This window comes from Solea senegalensis, linkage group LG7, assembly GCF_019176455.1.
Source record: "Solea senegalensis isolate Sse05_10M linkage group LG7, IFAPA_SoseM_1, whole genome shotgun sequence".
In the NCBI taxonomy this organism is placed as follows: domain Eukaryota; kingdom Metazoa; phylum Chordata; class Actinopteri; order Pleuronectiformes; family Soleidae; genus Solea; species Solea senegalensis.
Genome location: NC_058027.1, coordinates 8,937,806 through 8,957,166, shown reverse-complemented (window position 1 = coordinate 8,957,166; position 19,361 = coordinate 8,937,806). Strand labels below are relative to the sequence as shown.

Here is a 19,361-nt window from a genome sequence, read left to right as displayed (position 1 = left end):
TATATTCCCATTATGGTAGTTTCCCTTTAAGGATCATAAGGTTATTTTTGTGTGTCCCCAAATATTCACTTCACTTACTGTTATTGCTAATAACATTATCTTCACTCCACATGTCTGCACATCCCTACAGTCATAATTCCCAGTTAGCTTGTGTTAAAGAGTAATAATAAAATCAGCATATTTGGCCATAATCTGTCTCTCATCCATTGTCAGATGGGATTAGCTCAAACTCACTGTGACCCTCACAGGATAAGAAGTAGTAAGTAATTGGCTGACTGAATGTTTGGCCAACTTTGACTTTTGGGTGACATTAGTAGTGATATAAGGTGAGATTTTGTCATGAAATCCATGTTGTCCCACACTTTGATCATTTACAAATGTTTTGTCTTAGAGTGAGAGGCAGGCGATTTATATCTATCTGCGATAGTATCATCATTTGTGTTTGAACGATGTGCAAACTGACGATATCCAGTATGCAAATGACTTTGACAAAAGCCAATGAAATACATTTGCTGAATGCGTGCAGTAGAAGTCCCCCTCACTGCGGCAGTAAAGACTCTATTCTACTTTTTCAGATTATTCTACTTTATCACACCAGTGTGAACAGGATGAATACAATCATGGTGTCAGTCCAAAGGTAGGGTATCAGAGACATTGCAGTGTAGAAAGGATTTTTATATTAAGGACATTTTTTCTACATCTAAGTGTCTTGAATTCCTCTCTTTTGGAGTGTCAATTATACTTCATGAACATTCTCTAATGATTGAAAAGGACTGTGATTTTTGAACAGATTACAGTCCTTATCCTTGATCGTAGTGACATTTGCAAAACACAGTGAAGCACACACAATGATGTATTTCCTAAGCTGCAGTTCACATTTTAAATGTTAATAAAATATATGCTATGCATATCTGAAGGCATCAATTCTATTGTATTTTGAATGCTAATATACCACTATTGTGGACTTATACTGAGTACAGTTAACAAGAATGGGCAGAGTTAACATAAACAAAGTTGTTTATGTCCCTTAATGAGTCACGGTATATATTGTCAAGATGAGAAGGTGGGTTGATTTCACTCTTTGTTTAAAGGGACAATTGCATCATACGGGAAGTAAAGACATACTAATGGAGAGATCTAAGCTGTACATCATTCATGTTCAGGTTTGGCTTTTCCTCCTTCATGCTACCTTGTGTAACATGTTCAAGTTTTCCATCACTGTCTGTGTTAGATTCATAGCTGTTCTGAATTGCATGAAACACTGAGCAGTTCACAAAAGCACTGGTTCCAAATGAGCCTACAGTGTCCCTGGGGAGTCAGCATTCTTGGTACAAGGGATTTTAGATAAAGATAATTTATTACAGTTACTCCTCCATATTGAAAGGCTCCTGAGAGAAAGCTCAATCCACTGTGAGGACTTAATATGTTTTATTTAAAGGCCTATAGCTCTTCTTATCATTATCCTACTTGTGAGCCCTGCATAGGACAGATTACAGTTGCTGCTGTACCTAACCACCTACAGTATATTCTTTTGCACATGCTGTATATTCCGACAGACATGAGAAGGTAAGAACAAAGGGGTGAAAGAAAGAGACAGACAGAAATACAGAACAACAAGTGCCAATTTACAACAGCATTGAGGCTGAACAATAACAACAATGTCGTAGAATACCCCCACAGGTTCCCTACCCTGTGGGGATGACCAAGACTACCAGTAGCAGAGATGGTCACAAGCCAGAGATCAGTCAGAGGGACATGCAGGCCCATCCTCTCATCCAGCAGGGGAATTATGATTTCACTGGTGGCCAGCCTTTAACTTAGCTCACAAAGTAAAGACAGTAAAGACAAGAAGCGGTGGAACATCGGAGACTGTCTGTCTCTGGTGTTAAAATAGATAACCCTATACGAAATATAGTTTAATATTTAGATAGCAGCCTGCATGCCTGAAATGTCTCCTTTGTCTCAGGGTGGGCTTTATGGTGATGAAGCAGTTAGCTAGTTGTTGCTAGTTTACTAAAACTGACCAAAAGTGATAGAGTTCTGCTGCATCACTTATTATTAGGTTGAAGAACTATTATTATTAACAAATTGTATTGTATTAACACATTTAACATAATATCAATAGTAGTTAAAACCACAATTGTAAATTGAATATCGATCAAAACGATCAGGATCTCAAGCTTCAAAAACACAGGTGGAATTGAGGATTTAACCACACCCCCAGTGTGATGTCCTGCAGGCATGCAGAGGGGAAAAACAGTGTTGTGGTTGTAGCCGTTGTAGCACGACTACATGTTACTTCCTAACCCAAAGCTGCTGCCTTGGCAAATGTACTCGCTCGACTAGTGAAGTCATAACCAGGGAAAATGCGAGACACCTGGGTTTTCATCGCCATCCATTTTGTATTTATTTCTCTTTGGCACACATTTTCTCCCATGTTCTGTGCCACACTCACTCAGCGCTGCTGCTTTTAAACTCTCAACTGCAGACAGGCTTCCACCTCCACTGAATCACGTGATGTAAAGGCGCTTCATGTCGAGAGAGAAGGCAGCGACCGAGAGAAAAAAAGGATTGTTTATTTGTGATACAGCTCATAAAATAAAATGCAGAATAATCATTGTCATTTAGAAATGAGGTCACGTAGTTGTGAATCGAGATTGCAATCGTGCAGCCCTAGTAACACAGTGGTTAAACTGACCAGGACCACAAGAAATATCACAATCTATTTCCTGTTGTCATTTTTACATTTTCTTGTGTTACAAAAACACTTAAAGCTGAACCAACAAATGTTTTTTTGTCTGATAAACTGAGTAACAGGTCCTGAATTTCAAGTGCACTTACATATAAACTCAGTTTGATCCTGAACAATGAATCTCTTTAATTTCCCAGTCACTTTACACAAGCCAGAGCACTTCCACACATCCTTCTCTGCCTTCCACATTTGAGCACCTTTTGCACATAAATTATAGACAGACGAAGTCTAGCCAACTGAGTCAACTGTGGGTAGGTAATTAGATAATGGAGATCCAACCAAGGCTCCTAGAAGCCTTGACACAATAGGGGATGAAGGATGCAGCAGAAGAGGAACAGTGGATTAATGTGCAGCAGCAATAGTGTCAAAGCATGAGCATGAGAAATAATTTACACCACAGCAGGGTCTGGTGGCTAATCAATATGTTAGACAAAAATAAAAGCTCCATCGATTGCATAGCAGGTGGCCAGGAGAGGTGGGAATATCAAGAGCAAGTACATGTACTTGTGATTGTCCGTCCCTGCTGTGAGAGCATGCAGGAGCCTGACTAAATGAGCTGTGATTAAAAATCGACAGAATTGTAATGGGCTTGGGAATACATGTTTCAAAGCACACACTGAGCTCTTTGTAGTCCTTCAGTACTTCTCTCTTGTATCTTCCACCTGGTTCTCTTTCCCACACAGCCAAATGGAAATCTAATATGCCCGTACATTCCAGGTAACCTTAAATGTGAACATTTTCAGTCATGTGAAAGATAAATGAGAGAGAGAATGTGTGTGTGAGTGTGCTTAATTAACTTGCAAGAATTATAGATAGTCTTCATAGGGATCAGAGTCTGGTCCTAATGAGGCACTTATTTGTAACTTGAGGTAAAGCTTTGAGGTAAGTTGTGAGTGGTGGTCAGGTTAAGGTTAGAGGCTGTTACAAACCCAGGGTTGTACTTTCTTTCTTTGTGTCTGTTCATCTCTCATTGTGTGTGATGGGCTGCAAGTGTGTGTGACTGATGTGCATTTGCTCAGGTGGATCCTGTGAGCTAATTGGTCCTGCACAGAGGTTCCAGTTTAAAAGGCCAGATTGTCCCAGCTATATTGAACTTCCCTTGAACCAGTCACAGCTGGGCTGCTAGGAGACATTGTGTTTGTTTTTAATAAACCTTTAAAATAGTGTGTGTTGTTGGGAACTTGGAATAGGGGGTCTCCTATATTTGTGTTGCATCCAGATTTTCCCCTTGGCCTGAACATAATTTAGTGTAACTAATTATGGTTAAGGATTGGTTAAGCTGTCCAAATCAATGCAGAGTCCTGTATGTGTTAGTGCTTGTTCTTACCTTGAACAGGCCGTGCTTGTGGCCGTGCTGGCCCAGCCACACTCCACTGCCGGGGGTGAGCTCCATCTGAGGAGGGTCTATCACCCGCTCATAAATCCTGCGAACAACAAATCAGAAGACAAGATTTGGTTATGATAACGACAAAAAAAAAACACATTTCACTTTTTGTCCTGGTCTGGCAGGAACACTTATCCTGCACAGTTGAATACCAGAGTAAATCCATCAGTCTATGTGCATGTCCACTCCCTCCTGCACACAGTGTAGAGCATGCTTGCTCTCCTCAAGCATGACAGCCAGTTTCGCCCCAAGGCTCTCTAACACTTTAAAGATATCTGGACGTGGGATGTAGGCTGGATTAAACATCCAACTACTGACATAAATACAAACAAGCTTTGGCATTATTAAAAGCAAACATCCTCAGAGTCATTCAGCTCCATCTCCGCTGCACTGAGGTGGGCTTTATAATGCCAGTGAGCTTGGGTGGGTCTCTGGATGTCAAAGAATAATTTGTCGGTCTCTACCCTTCTCCGCACAATGTGAGTGCATGCAGGGACACATGCTCAGCATGACAGGATGATTTCTCTCTTTGTCTCTTTTCCTTATGAGGGCATTATGTGCTTGTTCTCCATGACAGATTTAGTACAATGATGGCTTCAACAACATGGTAAGCTTTACTTAAAAGAACAAAACATTTTTTGTCTATGCTCAACAAAGTCAAAGTATTCATACCAAATAAACCTATTTTCCCCAAATCAAAGTAAAGCATAAACAAATAGATTCAGAAGGTCAAAGGTCAGCAGTTGGGCAGGTAGCTTGTCTTGATATATGACCATATTGATCCTCTGCACATAAATCATTGTCATTTTAAGCATTTTAATCCCTCCAGCTCTCAAGCTGACAGAGGTATCTATTAGGTTTTTTGTTTTGCTACCCAGGATGTCATTAACATCACATTTAGCTTTGAGTTTTGGTTTGTCTGTACATAATATTGTTTACTAAAGGTTGTCACCAACCCAAACATATAAAATCATGCACAGCTAATCAAGTTACTTGACCAACCCAGAGAAAAGGGAAGAGAATTAGCAAGGAAACAACACAGCAGTGTTCAAAATTTGAATGGCTTGTCTCAGCTCAGCATGGATTGGCTAGTTTACCTGTCAATCTTAATCACGCCTGCCTGCTTGCCTGCAGGTGCATGCTGCAGGTCTTACCTGCCTCGGGATACAGAACTCAACACTTCACTAGACACACAGAAGCAGCTACAAGGTATGCAGTAAGTCGCAGCAGAGATGGTAGAGAAACTTCGACCAGAATACACAGTCCCTTTGACCTCCGGAGCAAAAGCTACTGAGTTAAGCAAGTGAGAGATGGACAGCAAATGAAGCAAAGCTCTGGTAACATTGGTGTCACTTTTCAGTGATGGAGCCAGCTGAAGGACATGAAAGGATTGAAAGTGACACTGAAGTTAAAGTAGCAGTTTTTCTGCTGGACAGGTAAATATGTGTGAATTGTATGGGCTGTGATTTCTGTATTGTCCAGACCAATTTAGTCATAGTATGTGTGTTTTGTGTGTGTTGCTTGAGTGTGTTTGTGTCGTGTGTGAGTGCAGTAACGTGTGCACTTAGATTTGTGGAGGCATGACTTTCAGGGAGGTGGTGAGTGGGATTGTGTGTGTGTGTAAAACATAAATCATAAATGAACATTTCAATGTGGAGCCTTCTCTCAGCCTAAATGCTATTTTCAGTGAGAGGATGTCTCAAACATGTCACATCAAATGTACCAAATTGCAGAAGAATATGTCAAAATATCCAAGTAACTCTGTAAATGAATCCTTACCATGAAAATTAAGAAACTATTTATCTATTTTAGTTATTATCCATTAGAAGCATCCTGTAAGTGACACTTAACTGGCTTTTGTTTCCAATGACATATAAATGCATATTTTATTCTGCACTTAGCTGATGCGTAAAAGCTGCAGAGCCCTAGATGCTGTTGATGCTGCACCATTCTGATTCCTCACCTGCTGGGTGAGCCATCACCGTGGTAAAGAATGTAGAGGTCATGTGATTACATTCTATTTTGTTTCCACCAACCTCTCTCCACCTTTTCTCTCTTCACCTTCCACTCTTGTCAGCAGCTCAGCAGCAGTGAAGAGCAGATGATTAACATAAGAAATGCCCAGAAGGGGTGATGAAGATGACGCCAATTAGAATTGTGATGTGCTCATGGGCATGTTTGCATGGTCTGACACCACAGCCTATCAGCTACTAATTATAGAGGATATACTGTAAAGCAGTCAGCATACTGTATAGTACGTGTCACTGTGCTTTCCGATCAACATAATGCAGGATTCAATACAGAAGAGTGTATAAATAATTGCATTAAATGAGTTGGAAAAATGTAATGTCCAAAAAATAAACATACAGATAGCTTTGTGTTATTTTATACATGTTTTGATTAATCAGACTCCAGATGAATTGAGGTTGGTGTGAAAGTTAAGTGTGAACGTTTTGTTTTTTTGTCTCTGTGATACAAAAGCTGTGTTAAGATAACAGCTTTTGCCTTTTACGACAATAACTTTTGAACATATTTGCATTATGTCATGACCTGTATTTACATACTGTTATTGTCATCATATGTGTGGGAAATGAAAGACTAACAAAGAGAGACCAACTTTCCAGAAAGGTATATTTACTCCTGTTTGCCATGGAAAAAACTCCAATCATTGACTGGCACAACATTGATTAACACAATGTGAGTTTGTTTGGCTTCTTCTAAACATAAAAACAGCTGCTATTCTGTTTTATTTTTGAGCAGCAGCTGCTCAAGGCGTGTTTGTGGCCCTAAAAATGCTGGGACCTGTTTTATTAAATCACAGTTGTTGACACAACAATAAGCATAAGTGTCTCCAAATCAACCAGGACAGAAATCCTCAACAGTATAGCTTTAATTTGGCATTGAAAATCTCTAATGCAAATTAGCATAATGTCCAATCTACATTAGAAAAAAAATGCTACACAATAAAAGTGTGTTGGACGTAGAGAAGCTTGAAGGAAATACATAATACAGCAGAGCCAGATGAACCAGACCCATCACTTCATCCATAACCAGTTAAATAGGGCAACAGTGCTCCACTTTTACACTGCCCCTCTTAACATTGATTGGTATCTGTGGGTAAGTGAATGTGAGTGAGACAGATAGAGACCCATATCTACATCAACAAACACTAAATAAAGCCTCAAACACGATCCACAGCCAACCTATACAAAACCCCAAATCTAATAGCTCTCATATTCATGAGTGAGACTAGTGAGATATGAAGGCAGACATTGGGAGTCAAAGAATCACTTAGCCCACTGTGGGAACAATTCTCAAAGCTGCCCATTAACTCTCTGCCAACAGCAGAGCTGGTTTGTGTCATGTCACAGAAGGCGGGTGGGAGATTAGTGGTTACTAATATGTTGGGCAGGAAGCTTACAAAATGTGCGTGCAATTCAGGCTAGTGTTTGATGACCTTTTATCGCCCAGTAAATAATATAAATTATCAGAGAACATATACATTAATCTTCAAATTGATTTACATTCAGTTAATTGAGCACAAATACATTTGTGTGACTAAATGACGACCTTGAGCTCATGTACTTTGTACTGTATTTCTTGGTGGAGAAAATATTTTGTAAAAGATTCAAAGACTGCTAAAACTAAGCTCTGTTAACAATGTGGGTGCTGTACTGACACCTCACAGTCCAGCACATGTTAACTTCTGTGTCTTACAGGAACACATTTTTTGAAGTGAAAGAACCATTCTGAGGAAACATAAATCTTAAACCTTAATCTAGCTGGGAGAGAACATTCTGTTTTGGATTTACTCCTAACTTTCCCCTTTCTCCATTATTTCCTGGGTGATTTGACTTTGTGATGAGTGCAGGTTCTGTCAGGAACAACAACTGACTGTCTTTGAACTGAGCTAATAAAAACTTGATATTCACCATGATGCATTATGGTGAGCAAGCATAATAACCAATCCAAAACACACAATACTCTCATGCCAGATACAATTGTGGGGAGCAAAAAAGTCATGATCTATTATGAACAAATCACACACAGATTACCGCAAGACAACCTTTCTTTTGTGAATACAAATTAAGCTCTTCTAACTCTAATGTGTTTGTAATAATTGAGATGATGCTCAGTTACAGCCCATTTGCTAAGATTTGATATGAATTCCGACTCATTTAAATATGAATATCTGCACTGTTGTGTAGAGAATGCCACTGTCAACACTGCTTATTCTAAGACTCGGTAGACCCTGTTGTTATATACATTATTTACAATTACAACTACAATTCAAGAGTGGACCCAAATCATCTGCATTTCAATGGACATAAACTATTATAATATATAATATAATAATCCATTACACAGAAAAGCCTTTTACGAGTTAAAGATAACTCTTCAACACGTTCATCTTCAGGTATGTGACTGATCACATCACAGGAGATCACAAATTAGCCTGGAGCCAACGGAGGGAAGTCTGTGTTACATCTTTTGTTAACACTTATCTGACAAAAAAACAAAATAACAGTAGAATATCATGCAGTAGAGTGCCTGTTAAAATAGCTTCAGCTGTAGAGGAATTACAGTGAGGCAGTTTCCAGCATATCACACAATATGCACACACATACATGATACTTTAATAAAGACATCACATTTTCTTTAAATTGGAAAGTTAAATTAATTGGACTATACCGATTTTGTGCATTATGCTTTAACCATTTTGGTATCATGTGGAATCAATGGGTTATCTTTTGGTCTGCTTTTTTTGTGTTGCATAAGTGGAATGATGCACTTTTGTTCTTTTCCTTGACTTCAGTGGAAGTATTATATTCAGGCAGCTGTCATTGCATCTCTGCAGCATCTACCTCTAAAAGGGCATCCGTCAGTCTCTCTCATACCTCTGAAGTGATATGGATGAATCAAACTGTTCCAGCTGCACTCAAACTGGAGCTCTGCCTCTCACTGTGCATGAAAGATGTCTACATTATGCACTGAGAGGACATGCCTGCAATTTGAGTGTGCCCATTTCAATGTTAAATCCAGTCAGAGATGACATCCAGCAGGAGGAAAAACTTCACTGACATAAATAATAGCTGAGAAATAGGCAAGATAGGATTTTAATTTTTCAGCAATTGGTCCCAACATTTTGGACAAAAAAGTTCCCATAGCAAATACATTAAAGTGAAGTGGAGCACTGGCCCATTGAAAAGGTTAAGGGAAATTGTGCCTGAAACTAGAGCATATCCTAATAACACAGCAGATGTATCATGTTTAATGGATAAAATGACCCAAATTCCTTTACCCCCAACTTGGCACAGGGGATATGACTTGCTTTACCTACAGTGTGTAGATGAAGATACTCTCACACTCTAATCTAGCTTTGTCACCCAATTCCCAGAGGACTTTCACATCTGCTTCCTCTCTGTCTCAGATATCGGTAATTTCTTCACCTGAATAATAACCTTACCTGTTGATAGTAGCTGCTGGCCTTTTCTGATAAGACATAAAAATAAATGCTGCAGATATTCAGTATTTTGCATGAAACAAATAAATAAAGTGGATATGGAGAGGCTGTTAAAAGTGTGCAAAGGCTTGTGCCATTAACCAGAGACTCCATTTTGAGCACCTACAGAGCCTGAGTAAGGTATGTCCACAAATTTTAGTTTTGTTTTTCAAAACTCTGATTATTTTCAAATAACAATAAGAAAGTTTTCCAACAGCAATAAACCACATTCCTAGCTCCTGACAAAGAGCAATGGAAAAAGACCAAAAACAATGCAATTGCATTAACTATTACAGTGAGGAAAGACACAACCCAAGCCAATAAGCATTAGGTTTATTCAGAGAGTTGAAGTTTCCTTCAATAAATTTCAGATGGAAATGCAACCGAAAAAATAATCAGCATTAACAGTTGCAGCAGAGAAATAAACACTGACTGACAATTCCAGTCAGATAATAGTGGTTTGTCTGTGCCGCCAAACTCACATTATTAGCCCTTCAAATCATTTGGGTAGAAAAGACTTCACCAGCACCATTTATTGACATTTAAAAGTTTCCTTCATTAGGCTGCCTTGGGCAGGAGGAGTAATTACTGGGAGAGACCTGTATGAGCTGCTGCACTGGAACTGCAGCTACACATTGTGGGTTATTCTGCTGGAGTTGCCCGATTGATCAGTGACCCAAGGGCCACGTATAATTTCCTCTGTGCTTTCAGTGTGCACTGTGTCCTGTGCAGCGTTCACAATACAACCACCCAGTCTAACAACAAAAGAGCTTTCTGCTAAGATATACCAACTGTATCTCAAGTCTGACACTTGCCAAGAACAAGGGCAGAGGTTTCAAGGTTACAGACAACATCATGTGGCATTATTAACCTGATTTCAACTCATTATCATTCTTAGCACAGACCCTCATCTCAGCTGGGGCGTCAATGTTCAGGTATAATGAAGCAATGAATGTGCTCTCTTCATGTTGCTCTGCTGAGCAGGGCAGACAATGCCCTTCAGAGGAAATTAAAATGTTACACCTGAATTGCATATTTAAAGTTGCATTTAGTTCTTATACAGTATCTCCCCATGCATATCACCACTATTGATCTTATGATACCTAGAAAAACAAGAGAGATTACAGCCCATTAACAGAAATGCAAGTAGATAATCACAAAAAGATTAAGAGAAAACACAGGACAAAACAGTATTATCAGATGAGTTGAGGTTTATTGCAACTCTATCATTAATCTAATGTTCCATTTCACTCTAACAGCCTTGTTCTTGTCCTAATAATAGTTTTGGCCAAGCTGATGAGCTGCTTAGCAGGTGAGAAAAAAGAACAGACCTTCCAGCTCACTGGCCTCTTTAATGAGCAAAGCAGAATGTAATTTTCTGCCTGCTGGTCACAAAAGATGTGCGAGTTATATCATTATGAGATCTTTGAGGTAGAGAGGTTCCAATGTCTCTGCGTTTTCCTTTAGTCAAGTGAAAACCATTTCCACAGTAGCAACACTGTGATGGCCACAATGGACAAAAAAAATAGAATGCACAAAAAGATTCAACAGATTTGATGGAGTGGAAATGAAGAAACAGGAAATCTGACGTTAAAATATCCTAGTTGCCAGTATTACAGCAAAACTACAGTCTTATCCTTTTATTATATTACTGCAAATGTATCCTCGTGGACCCACAGCCAACCTTAAACACATTCATTAATTGTTGCACTGTTTTATTGGACTGAATCAAAAATATTGTATCGCATATATAAATAATGAATGGCTTAAAGTAACCATTCGTAATTTTCAGAGCCTGATTTCTCATCTTCTGCAAACAACCCAAAGAAAATACTTTTATACATTTTATACATTTATACATTTACTATTTTATATCATAAAGGCAATAATAAATATGAAAAGGTTATGTTTTTGAGCACACCACCTGTGAGCAGCATAACTCATAATTAAAAAATTAGGAGAAAAGGAAGGAAATCATTTCATCAATTGAATGAATGATAAGATTTTGGTGGTGACCCAGATTTAGAAAAAAAAAATTAATTAACCAGCCTTGGTTGAAGGTTAGTGGCTAATGGAATATGCATTTAATATGCTAATTATATATGTTTACACACTATGACAGGAACATAGACCAAATGGGATGATAGATCAGATAAAAAATTGTGTCAATAGTTTCATTAATACAGGCCACATAAATGCTTCTTCATTATCATGTCCTCATGCTGTTCAAGCATCTGCTCGTCTAACTGTGGCAGAATCAAGCATCCACTAACAGTCACATACAACAGGTAGTATCACAAACACACTGTGCAGACATTTGTAATCTCCACTCATAGATTTGGACAAAAAAAAAAAAAAAAACATTTTGAAATTGTCAAAGGTTGAACTTTTTTCTGTTCTCTTTCTTTCTTTCTGTCTTCTAATGGACAACATTGAAGCAGAGGAACTATTAAGAACATTATTATTATAGTATTCATTCTCACAGTAAATCATGTTGCGAGTCACCCGCGTATAGTGAGGCATGACTAACCCAAAGCCTCTGTAAGCGTCTGACGACACTGAACTGTAGAAAGGTGTAAATGAGGTGCAATTGTTATTCAGTCATGCATCTTCTCCATAAGTAATGCTTGTCATTGATGAACCTACAAAGTGTTTCCGTGACACCCGCATTCTCCTAAACAAAATTCCTCAGCATAAAAAAACTGTAAATCTAGTCAATATTGTACCCTTGACAAAACCTCTTATTAAAAAAATAAGCACTGTTGTTCAGACAGACAGGCATGAAAGACCAACGGCTAAGTCAGTGACAATGGTACACTTATTTCTAAGAGTTTCAGCTGGTAACACATCAGTTTAAAAAACAAACTTCCCAGCTCAACTTTGAAACTTCGATCTCACTTATTTACTTAATGTGTAGCACAGAGTTTACAATCGTAATACGGAGTTATTAGGAGGAGTTCACATCTATAAAAAACTACGGGGTAAGATAACTGTCAAACAGATTCACACATATTTGGAAAAGTTAAAACTTAAAAAAAAATATATGAATCCACAGTTAGAAGTATGATTAAAAAAAATATGACTTTAAAAGAAAATACGATTCCACAGTTACAAGAACGAATCTGAAGCTGTCACATAACTCTCAAAAATACGCCACAGGGGCCCCAGGCATTATGTATCTTGATATCTAAGATTCATCGATTGCACACACTGCACATGCGTTCAAAGCCAGCAACGAGATGAACGAGGAAGAATTATTAAATTAGTAATAAACTACTAAAATAAAACAATTGTTTCAGGTTGGATATTCAATAGACATTCACTCCAGACGTATAGTGGCAGATGTAGTTTACGGCTTGTGACGTTTCCGTGTGGATATTTAGCGACTTCACAGACCCCAGCAACTCAACACTGTCAATAACCACGTGTAAATAGTGGTGGCGGCAGCAGTGATCCTATATGATCCCGGCACCGGCACTCAAGCGAGTGGTCGCAGGATTGGGAAATCCCACATTTAGGGACCCTCCACGCATTTCCAACCTGTTATTATATCCATTGTTTACAACATCATTCTTCTTGTTTTTGAAAATTAAATACTATTAAATGGACTATATTTCACATAAGGTCCTACACTGTTTTAGAGTCATTAGGAGTCACGGTAGTTGAGAGCGATGGGTCGGACATCGAACAAGCCGTGATCATGCAGCTATGGAAAATGGAAATAGAGGAGGGTGCTGATACATCTGGAGTGAATGTCTGTTGAATATCCAACCTGAAACAATTTTTTTATTTTACTTATTTATCACAAATTTAATAATTCTTCCTTGTTCATCTCGGCACTGGCTCGGTGCTGGCTTTGAACGCAATTACAGTGTGTGCGATCGATGAATATTCTGTTCAATACACAATGCCTGGGGTCCCACATATTTTTAGTATTCCCACCCGCTCTACTAGTCTCGGCACGGCACGATGCTGTTTAGGTTGCATCTCCACTACAAAAAAAGTATCAACTCAACTCAGCACATAAATTATTACAAGCCTGTACCTCTACTTTCCTTAAGTCAGCACATATCGCCACATATCGAATCCAACCTCCACACACGCATCAAATCTGCGATCAAATCAATCAAAAAACTATATTTTAGAGACGCCCCCACAATCTCACAAATCATGTTTCCAGGGGAGCTCCATGATCACACCATGATCTTACCCCATAAAAAAAACAAGTGGAAAGAAGCCAGAGGTATTTATTATGATGGTTGTGGGGTTGTTTCACTGTAACTAACTTAAATTGTAAATGTAAATTGTAAATTAACTTATTATCACACTATTACCATTGTTATAACCAAGAAATAAGATGGTATTACTATAATACTACCTACATTAAAAATATATATTATTGTTACACATTGTTACTGTAGTGTAATGTAAAGTGTTACACAGGTAACACATTAAATTAGTAAAACAATGAGAAGGTCTGGGTTCATCAATAACACCTGCATGTCATTTGTGTTGCTGTGAATGTCACACGTTTCTGGGAGCATCATCTCCTGGTTCTTGAATGAGAATAAGGCTATGCACAAATCTTGGTCTCATTCTTGACCTTTGAATGAGCTAAATTACTGGGTTCTATTTTTTGCCCAAATCTCGCTCCATAATCACAGAAAGTGCTATCACTGAAAGATTTGAAAGTACTGCTGGGTAGAGATGGGTACTGAAACCTACTAAATGAGCCCTGAGGCCAAATGGGAGTTGTTTTTTTTTTGTTTTTTTCCAGCAGGTACCCACAATTTGTCACTTAAATTATGTCACCATGAGTTAATAGTAGTCAGTTAAAAGATTAGAGCTCTGTTAATGAATATTGAAATGAAATGATTGAACATTAAGATTATTTTAAGTTATTCAGGAAATTAACACTGTGGTTTTCTTTTCTTTTAGTATAAAAGGCACTGTCAATGACAGTGTGTTGTCCAACAACATGGTTGTTTGAGCATATTAAAAAAGTTGTGGAAACAAATATTGTATTTTATTAACATCGAACCTCAAAGTATTCACACGGTTGGCGTAGTGGTTAGCGCTCATGCCTTTACAGCCAGAAGACCCAGGTTCGAGCCCACGTTGGAGCATGTGCCTTTCTGCATGGAGTTTGTATGTTCTCCCTGTGTGTGGTTTTTCTGTGGCTTCCTCCCACAGTCCAAAAAAAACATGGGGATTTGGTAAACAGGTCACTCAAAAGGTGTGAATGGTTGTCTGTCTCTATGTGGCCCTGTGATGGACTGGTGAACTATCCAGGGTGTATTGAAAAAAGTAGTAATATTGTTAAAATCTTAAGTTTTCTACTACGGTGGAGTAAATAGTTCACTGCTCCAATTACTACCACATTTACTTCTTCAGCTAAACCCTTAGTGCAGCAGTGAAAAGGGTCTCCCCTTGTTTTGGTGTGTCACATGCCACTTTTCATTTAAATGGTTTGTATTTATAGAGCACTTTTCTAGTCTTGATGACCACTCAAATCTGCTTACACTACAGTTTTGCCATTCTCACATTCACTCACCTTTACAAACAATGCAGCTATGTGCAGCATGTTTTCTATCACAAATCTGTCATTCTCCCTCACACACTGCAGACACATCGGTCAGGAGCAACATGGGGTTAAGTGTCATTTAGATTAATGGACCTGGGAACCAAACCCACAAACTTCAAGTTGAAAGACAACTTGCTCTACCACTGAGCTACAGTCTTGCAGTCTTATGAAAAATTAATATTATAATATACACAGTATATATATATATATATATATATATATATATATATATATATATATATATATATATATATATGTATATATATATATACATAGTATAAACCGCCTACACCCACATGCTGCTATAATGTGCTGAACTGTTTCAGAGCCATCCTCACAAAGCCTCCACCTGCAGTCCTGCCAAATGTGGTAGATCCCAGGCTGTATTGTTCTTAAATTGAATGCCTGTCCTTGTGCTGTTATGATTATTGCCTCTGTGCCATATTTCCGTCCAGCCTTTCCAACAACTGGTAGGATTGCTTCAATCTGTTGCTGGTGTGTGCTGTGTAAGTCCCTTCATTATGATTCATCCACAGTTCTACAGGCACCACAACCAGGACAAACTGAATATTATTGCAAAGCTGCTTAAGGGTCTGAATACAGCAAAATGTGTATTATATTGATCAATGTAGAGTGGAGTTTTTGTTTCATGCTGGGGATTCTAGTTGGGCTTAATATTCACAGTCTTGATAAAAGACTCTTCCCTGAACACAGTTTTCCCCGGGCAGACAAAACTAGGCAAGAGCAGTATCCCAAAGGTAGGAGCCAATGAGAAACTATACTTCAAGTTAACCCTAGCTGAAGATTACATTTTGTGTCACATTTGAACACTACAGGATCCTGGGTAAACTGCGTGCCTAATAAGAAAGAAGTGAACAGTGCTAAGAACAGCAGAGAAACAACAGCCAGTCTGCACATGAAATTACCTTCTGGGAGTAGGGGACAACCATGTGGTTTTAAATGACAGGTGGGGCCAATGTCATTTCTGCGATTAGCCACTTAGGTCCAAAACAAAGAGCCGACTCTGATTGACGAGGGCATATGTACTGGGTCTCTGCCATGAACTCAATTAGAAAAATTTGGAGATAGAAATTACACACTATATAAATCTGACCTCCACAGTGGTGCTACTGCAGGTAGTATCACACTAATGTGTGTGGGGGAGAGTAATCACTTCCAGTAACTGAACATGTTTAAATGAAATGCTTTTGAAAGTGAGGGATGGGGGAGGCAGAGGACAGAGAAAGTCATTGGCTCTGTATTAGGGAATGCACTGCAGCCATCTTCTCACCCCACACATCTGAATATAGGAATATTTTTGTATTTCAATATTCATCATCATTATTTCTTAATGTCCAGTCTATGAAATGTTCCTAAATTGCTGCTGAAGCAAAACAGAAAATTCATTTTTCATCTGGACAGAGAAACCATAGTATTTTTCCCCAGAGAGCTGCAGAAATATAACTGCAGTTTTTGGTAGTACAGAGAGAGAGAGCGGTAGAGAGAGTGAGAGAGAGAGAGAGAGAGAGAGGGAGAGAGAGAGAGAGAGAAGGAGAGAGACAAGGTATTGTGATGTCAGACATCGGGCACAGCTACACCAGCATTTACAACAGCAAAAACAGAGTCAGTGTGATCACTTTGTGTGCTTGGAAATATGACCCTGCTCTTTTTCTACTCTGTACATATAGGTTTTAAATGCCTCATTTAACAGTTTAGCCTTTTGTTCTTGTTGATCAGACATGTACTACATCAACCTCACCTGACTTGTTAATCAATGTGTCATATAAACATTATAAGAACTCTCTTGACAGAAAACCCTTTGTCCATCTGCCACCCAGTGATAGCAAATACTGGAGAGATGTGCCTTTGAATTATGAGGTTTAAGGCAAACCATTAATCAGACACATCATTACTGACAGAGAGACTGAATGTTGTCAGATAAGATGAGAAAAAGTCCACAAAGTCCACAGCCTCAAAAGTCTCCTCCAAGCTGACTATTGAAGTACAAGGTAGTGAACAGAGTAGAGAAAGCCATATTGGAATAATTCTCTGACATTGATGTTCTGACTCTCTATCAACCCATGAATAGTTTAACTGAGATGTTTTACAGTTTATGTTTTAAGCTCAATTCTGGGAGACCAAGTCCACATTAACCTAAGTATGATTGTGTATGGGTTTTTACTTTTTAAAAAAAGACAAGAAAGAAAATCCCTGGAACACAATCCCTGTGTTAGAGTGTAAGGAATATCATCTGCTGCAAATATCTAATATTTCAATTCTGATTAAATTATTATGTTGACAAATTACTGTGGTTTGGTGTGACTACAACCATACTCTTGTGAGTCTGTCGTACTAAAACTGGGAATCTTTAAATACAACATTTATAACTGATTTTAACGCTGGCAATTCTGATGGTAACGATAATTATTTTGTGTCATATTATGATGAATACATGGTATGTTACATGAATGGTACATGAAGTATTTAAGCAATACATATCCTTTTATTCACTGACAAACATCATTCAAGCTGAAGGTAACACTGCCTAGGCTCCCTCTCAGCATGTTTCACTTCTGTGATGTTTTTCACCCATCAATCTCAGACAAGAGTAGAAAAAAGAGGGAGCATTTCCATGAACTCTCCAGTTTCTGATCCACCACCGGATTAAACCCAAATCCTAACCCAAAATCCTTCACAGCATCTCACACGATGCAGTCAAACAAAATGATAGAAAAGAGAAATTGAAACTGTTGACCTGCAAAAAGCCAGAGGATTTATTTCTTGTAACCAACCATGTCAAAGACACAGGCGTGGCAGGGATATTTAACAGGATCAAGTCAGTCAAACTGAGGAACATGTTGGTGTTTGTTGTTTGCATACAGAGCAAATCTGAAATATTCTGTAATAGCAGTTTCTGATTAAAACTGAAGTGATTCATGCGTCAATATTTATTTTATTTTTTTAAAAGAAAAAAGGGTGCATGTGGAGGGATATGCATAAAAGAAAGCAGATGTTAAACATCTATATATCAGACTGTAAAAATGGACAGCTGTCTGTAAAGAATAAAACACAGATGACAAATATTTTTTTCTCAACTGGTACAGCATGGAAAATCCAGAAAGGAGATACAGGAGAAATCTGTCTATAAATTCCAAGAACGTCTGTGTGTGGGTGGGTGTGTTATTTGCATATCTCTTGATTTCGAACTTCACAGGGGTCTTACTACGGGCACGCGTAAGTGCGCACGTGTCGTGGTTTGGATAAGTAATACAAAAGATACAGTTAAATATATTGGTAAAAGAAGCACACATTGGCTTTCACTGCTCTACTGTAGCCACTCCCCCTCTCACTCACACAGCACTGTGAGTGAGACAAGGTGCCGTCAAGCTGAGGCAGGTGACAAACGCCTTCTGTGAGGTATTACAGGTTCTTTCCTGCAGCTGTCACCCTACTGAACTTTAGCTTTGCATCTCGGTGACAACCAACCAACCATATAAGCAACCATATAGTTCAATGTTCCATAATTATTGTCTGCCATTATGTCAGTGTCAATATTCAGCACCATATTTACAACCTATGATGGTGATAAGGGAAGAAAAAACTATGCCTGACTTTAACAGTATTTCTGGAATGATTATTCGTAGAAACAAAAGCAAGGGAAAGAATGTCCATTCCAATGTCCAGTCGTCTGTCTGTCTGTCATTCATATCCCCCAAAAAGAGAGACACATGGATGTGGGCAAATAAGTCAATTCTTAGTGTTGAAGAAATGGTTTCTTGTTGCTCTATCATATTCTAAATTGTGCTTTGTTTTGTTCTGAGAAATAAAGGCCTTGCGCATCATGTATCAACATCACTCTAAACTGCTAAACTGTCAGCACAATTCCACTGGTCTCACTTAAACATCATTCACAGTCACAGTTTTGCAGATCCCTGAACATGAATTGCATCAATTAGCACACTTTATTCACCTCGAAACCCTAACCTTCAAAATGTAACACACTGATAACCATTTAGTTTCACTCTTATTGTCAGGAGAGAAAATAGGTCTCATGTGAATCATACTGAATATTTTTGACCTTTTTCTGCCTTTGCACTGATTTTCTTTGCAGTGTTTTGCCACATCGTACAGACAATAT

At 38.5% G+C, this 19,361-nt stretch overlaps 1 protein-coding gene across 1 annotated transcript in view; it reads right to left on the bottom strand.

Moving 5' to 3' along the window:
- LOC122772172 (protein kinase C-binding protein NELL1-like) overlaps positions 1–19,361 on the bottom strand; it is a 232,010-nt gene that overhangs the window by 163,144 nt on the left and 49,505 nt on the right. Inside the window, exon 5 of the mRNA XM_044029913.1 lies at positions 4,080–4,176. Coding sequence (XP_043885848.1) covers positions 4,080–4,176 — 97 coding nt within the window. The remainder of the gene's footprint in view (positions 1–4,079; positions 4,177–19,361) is intronic.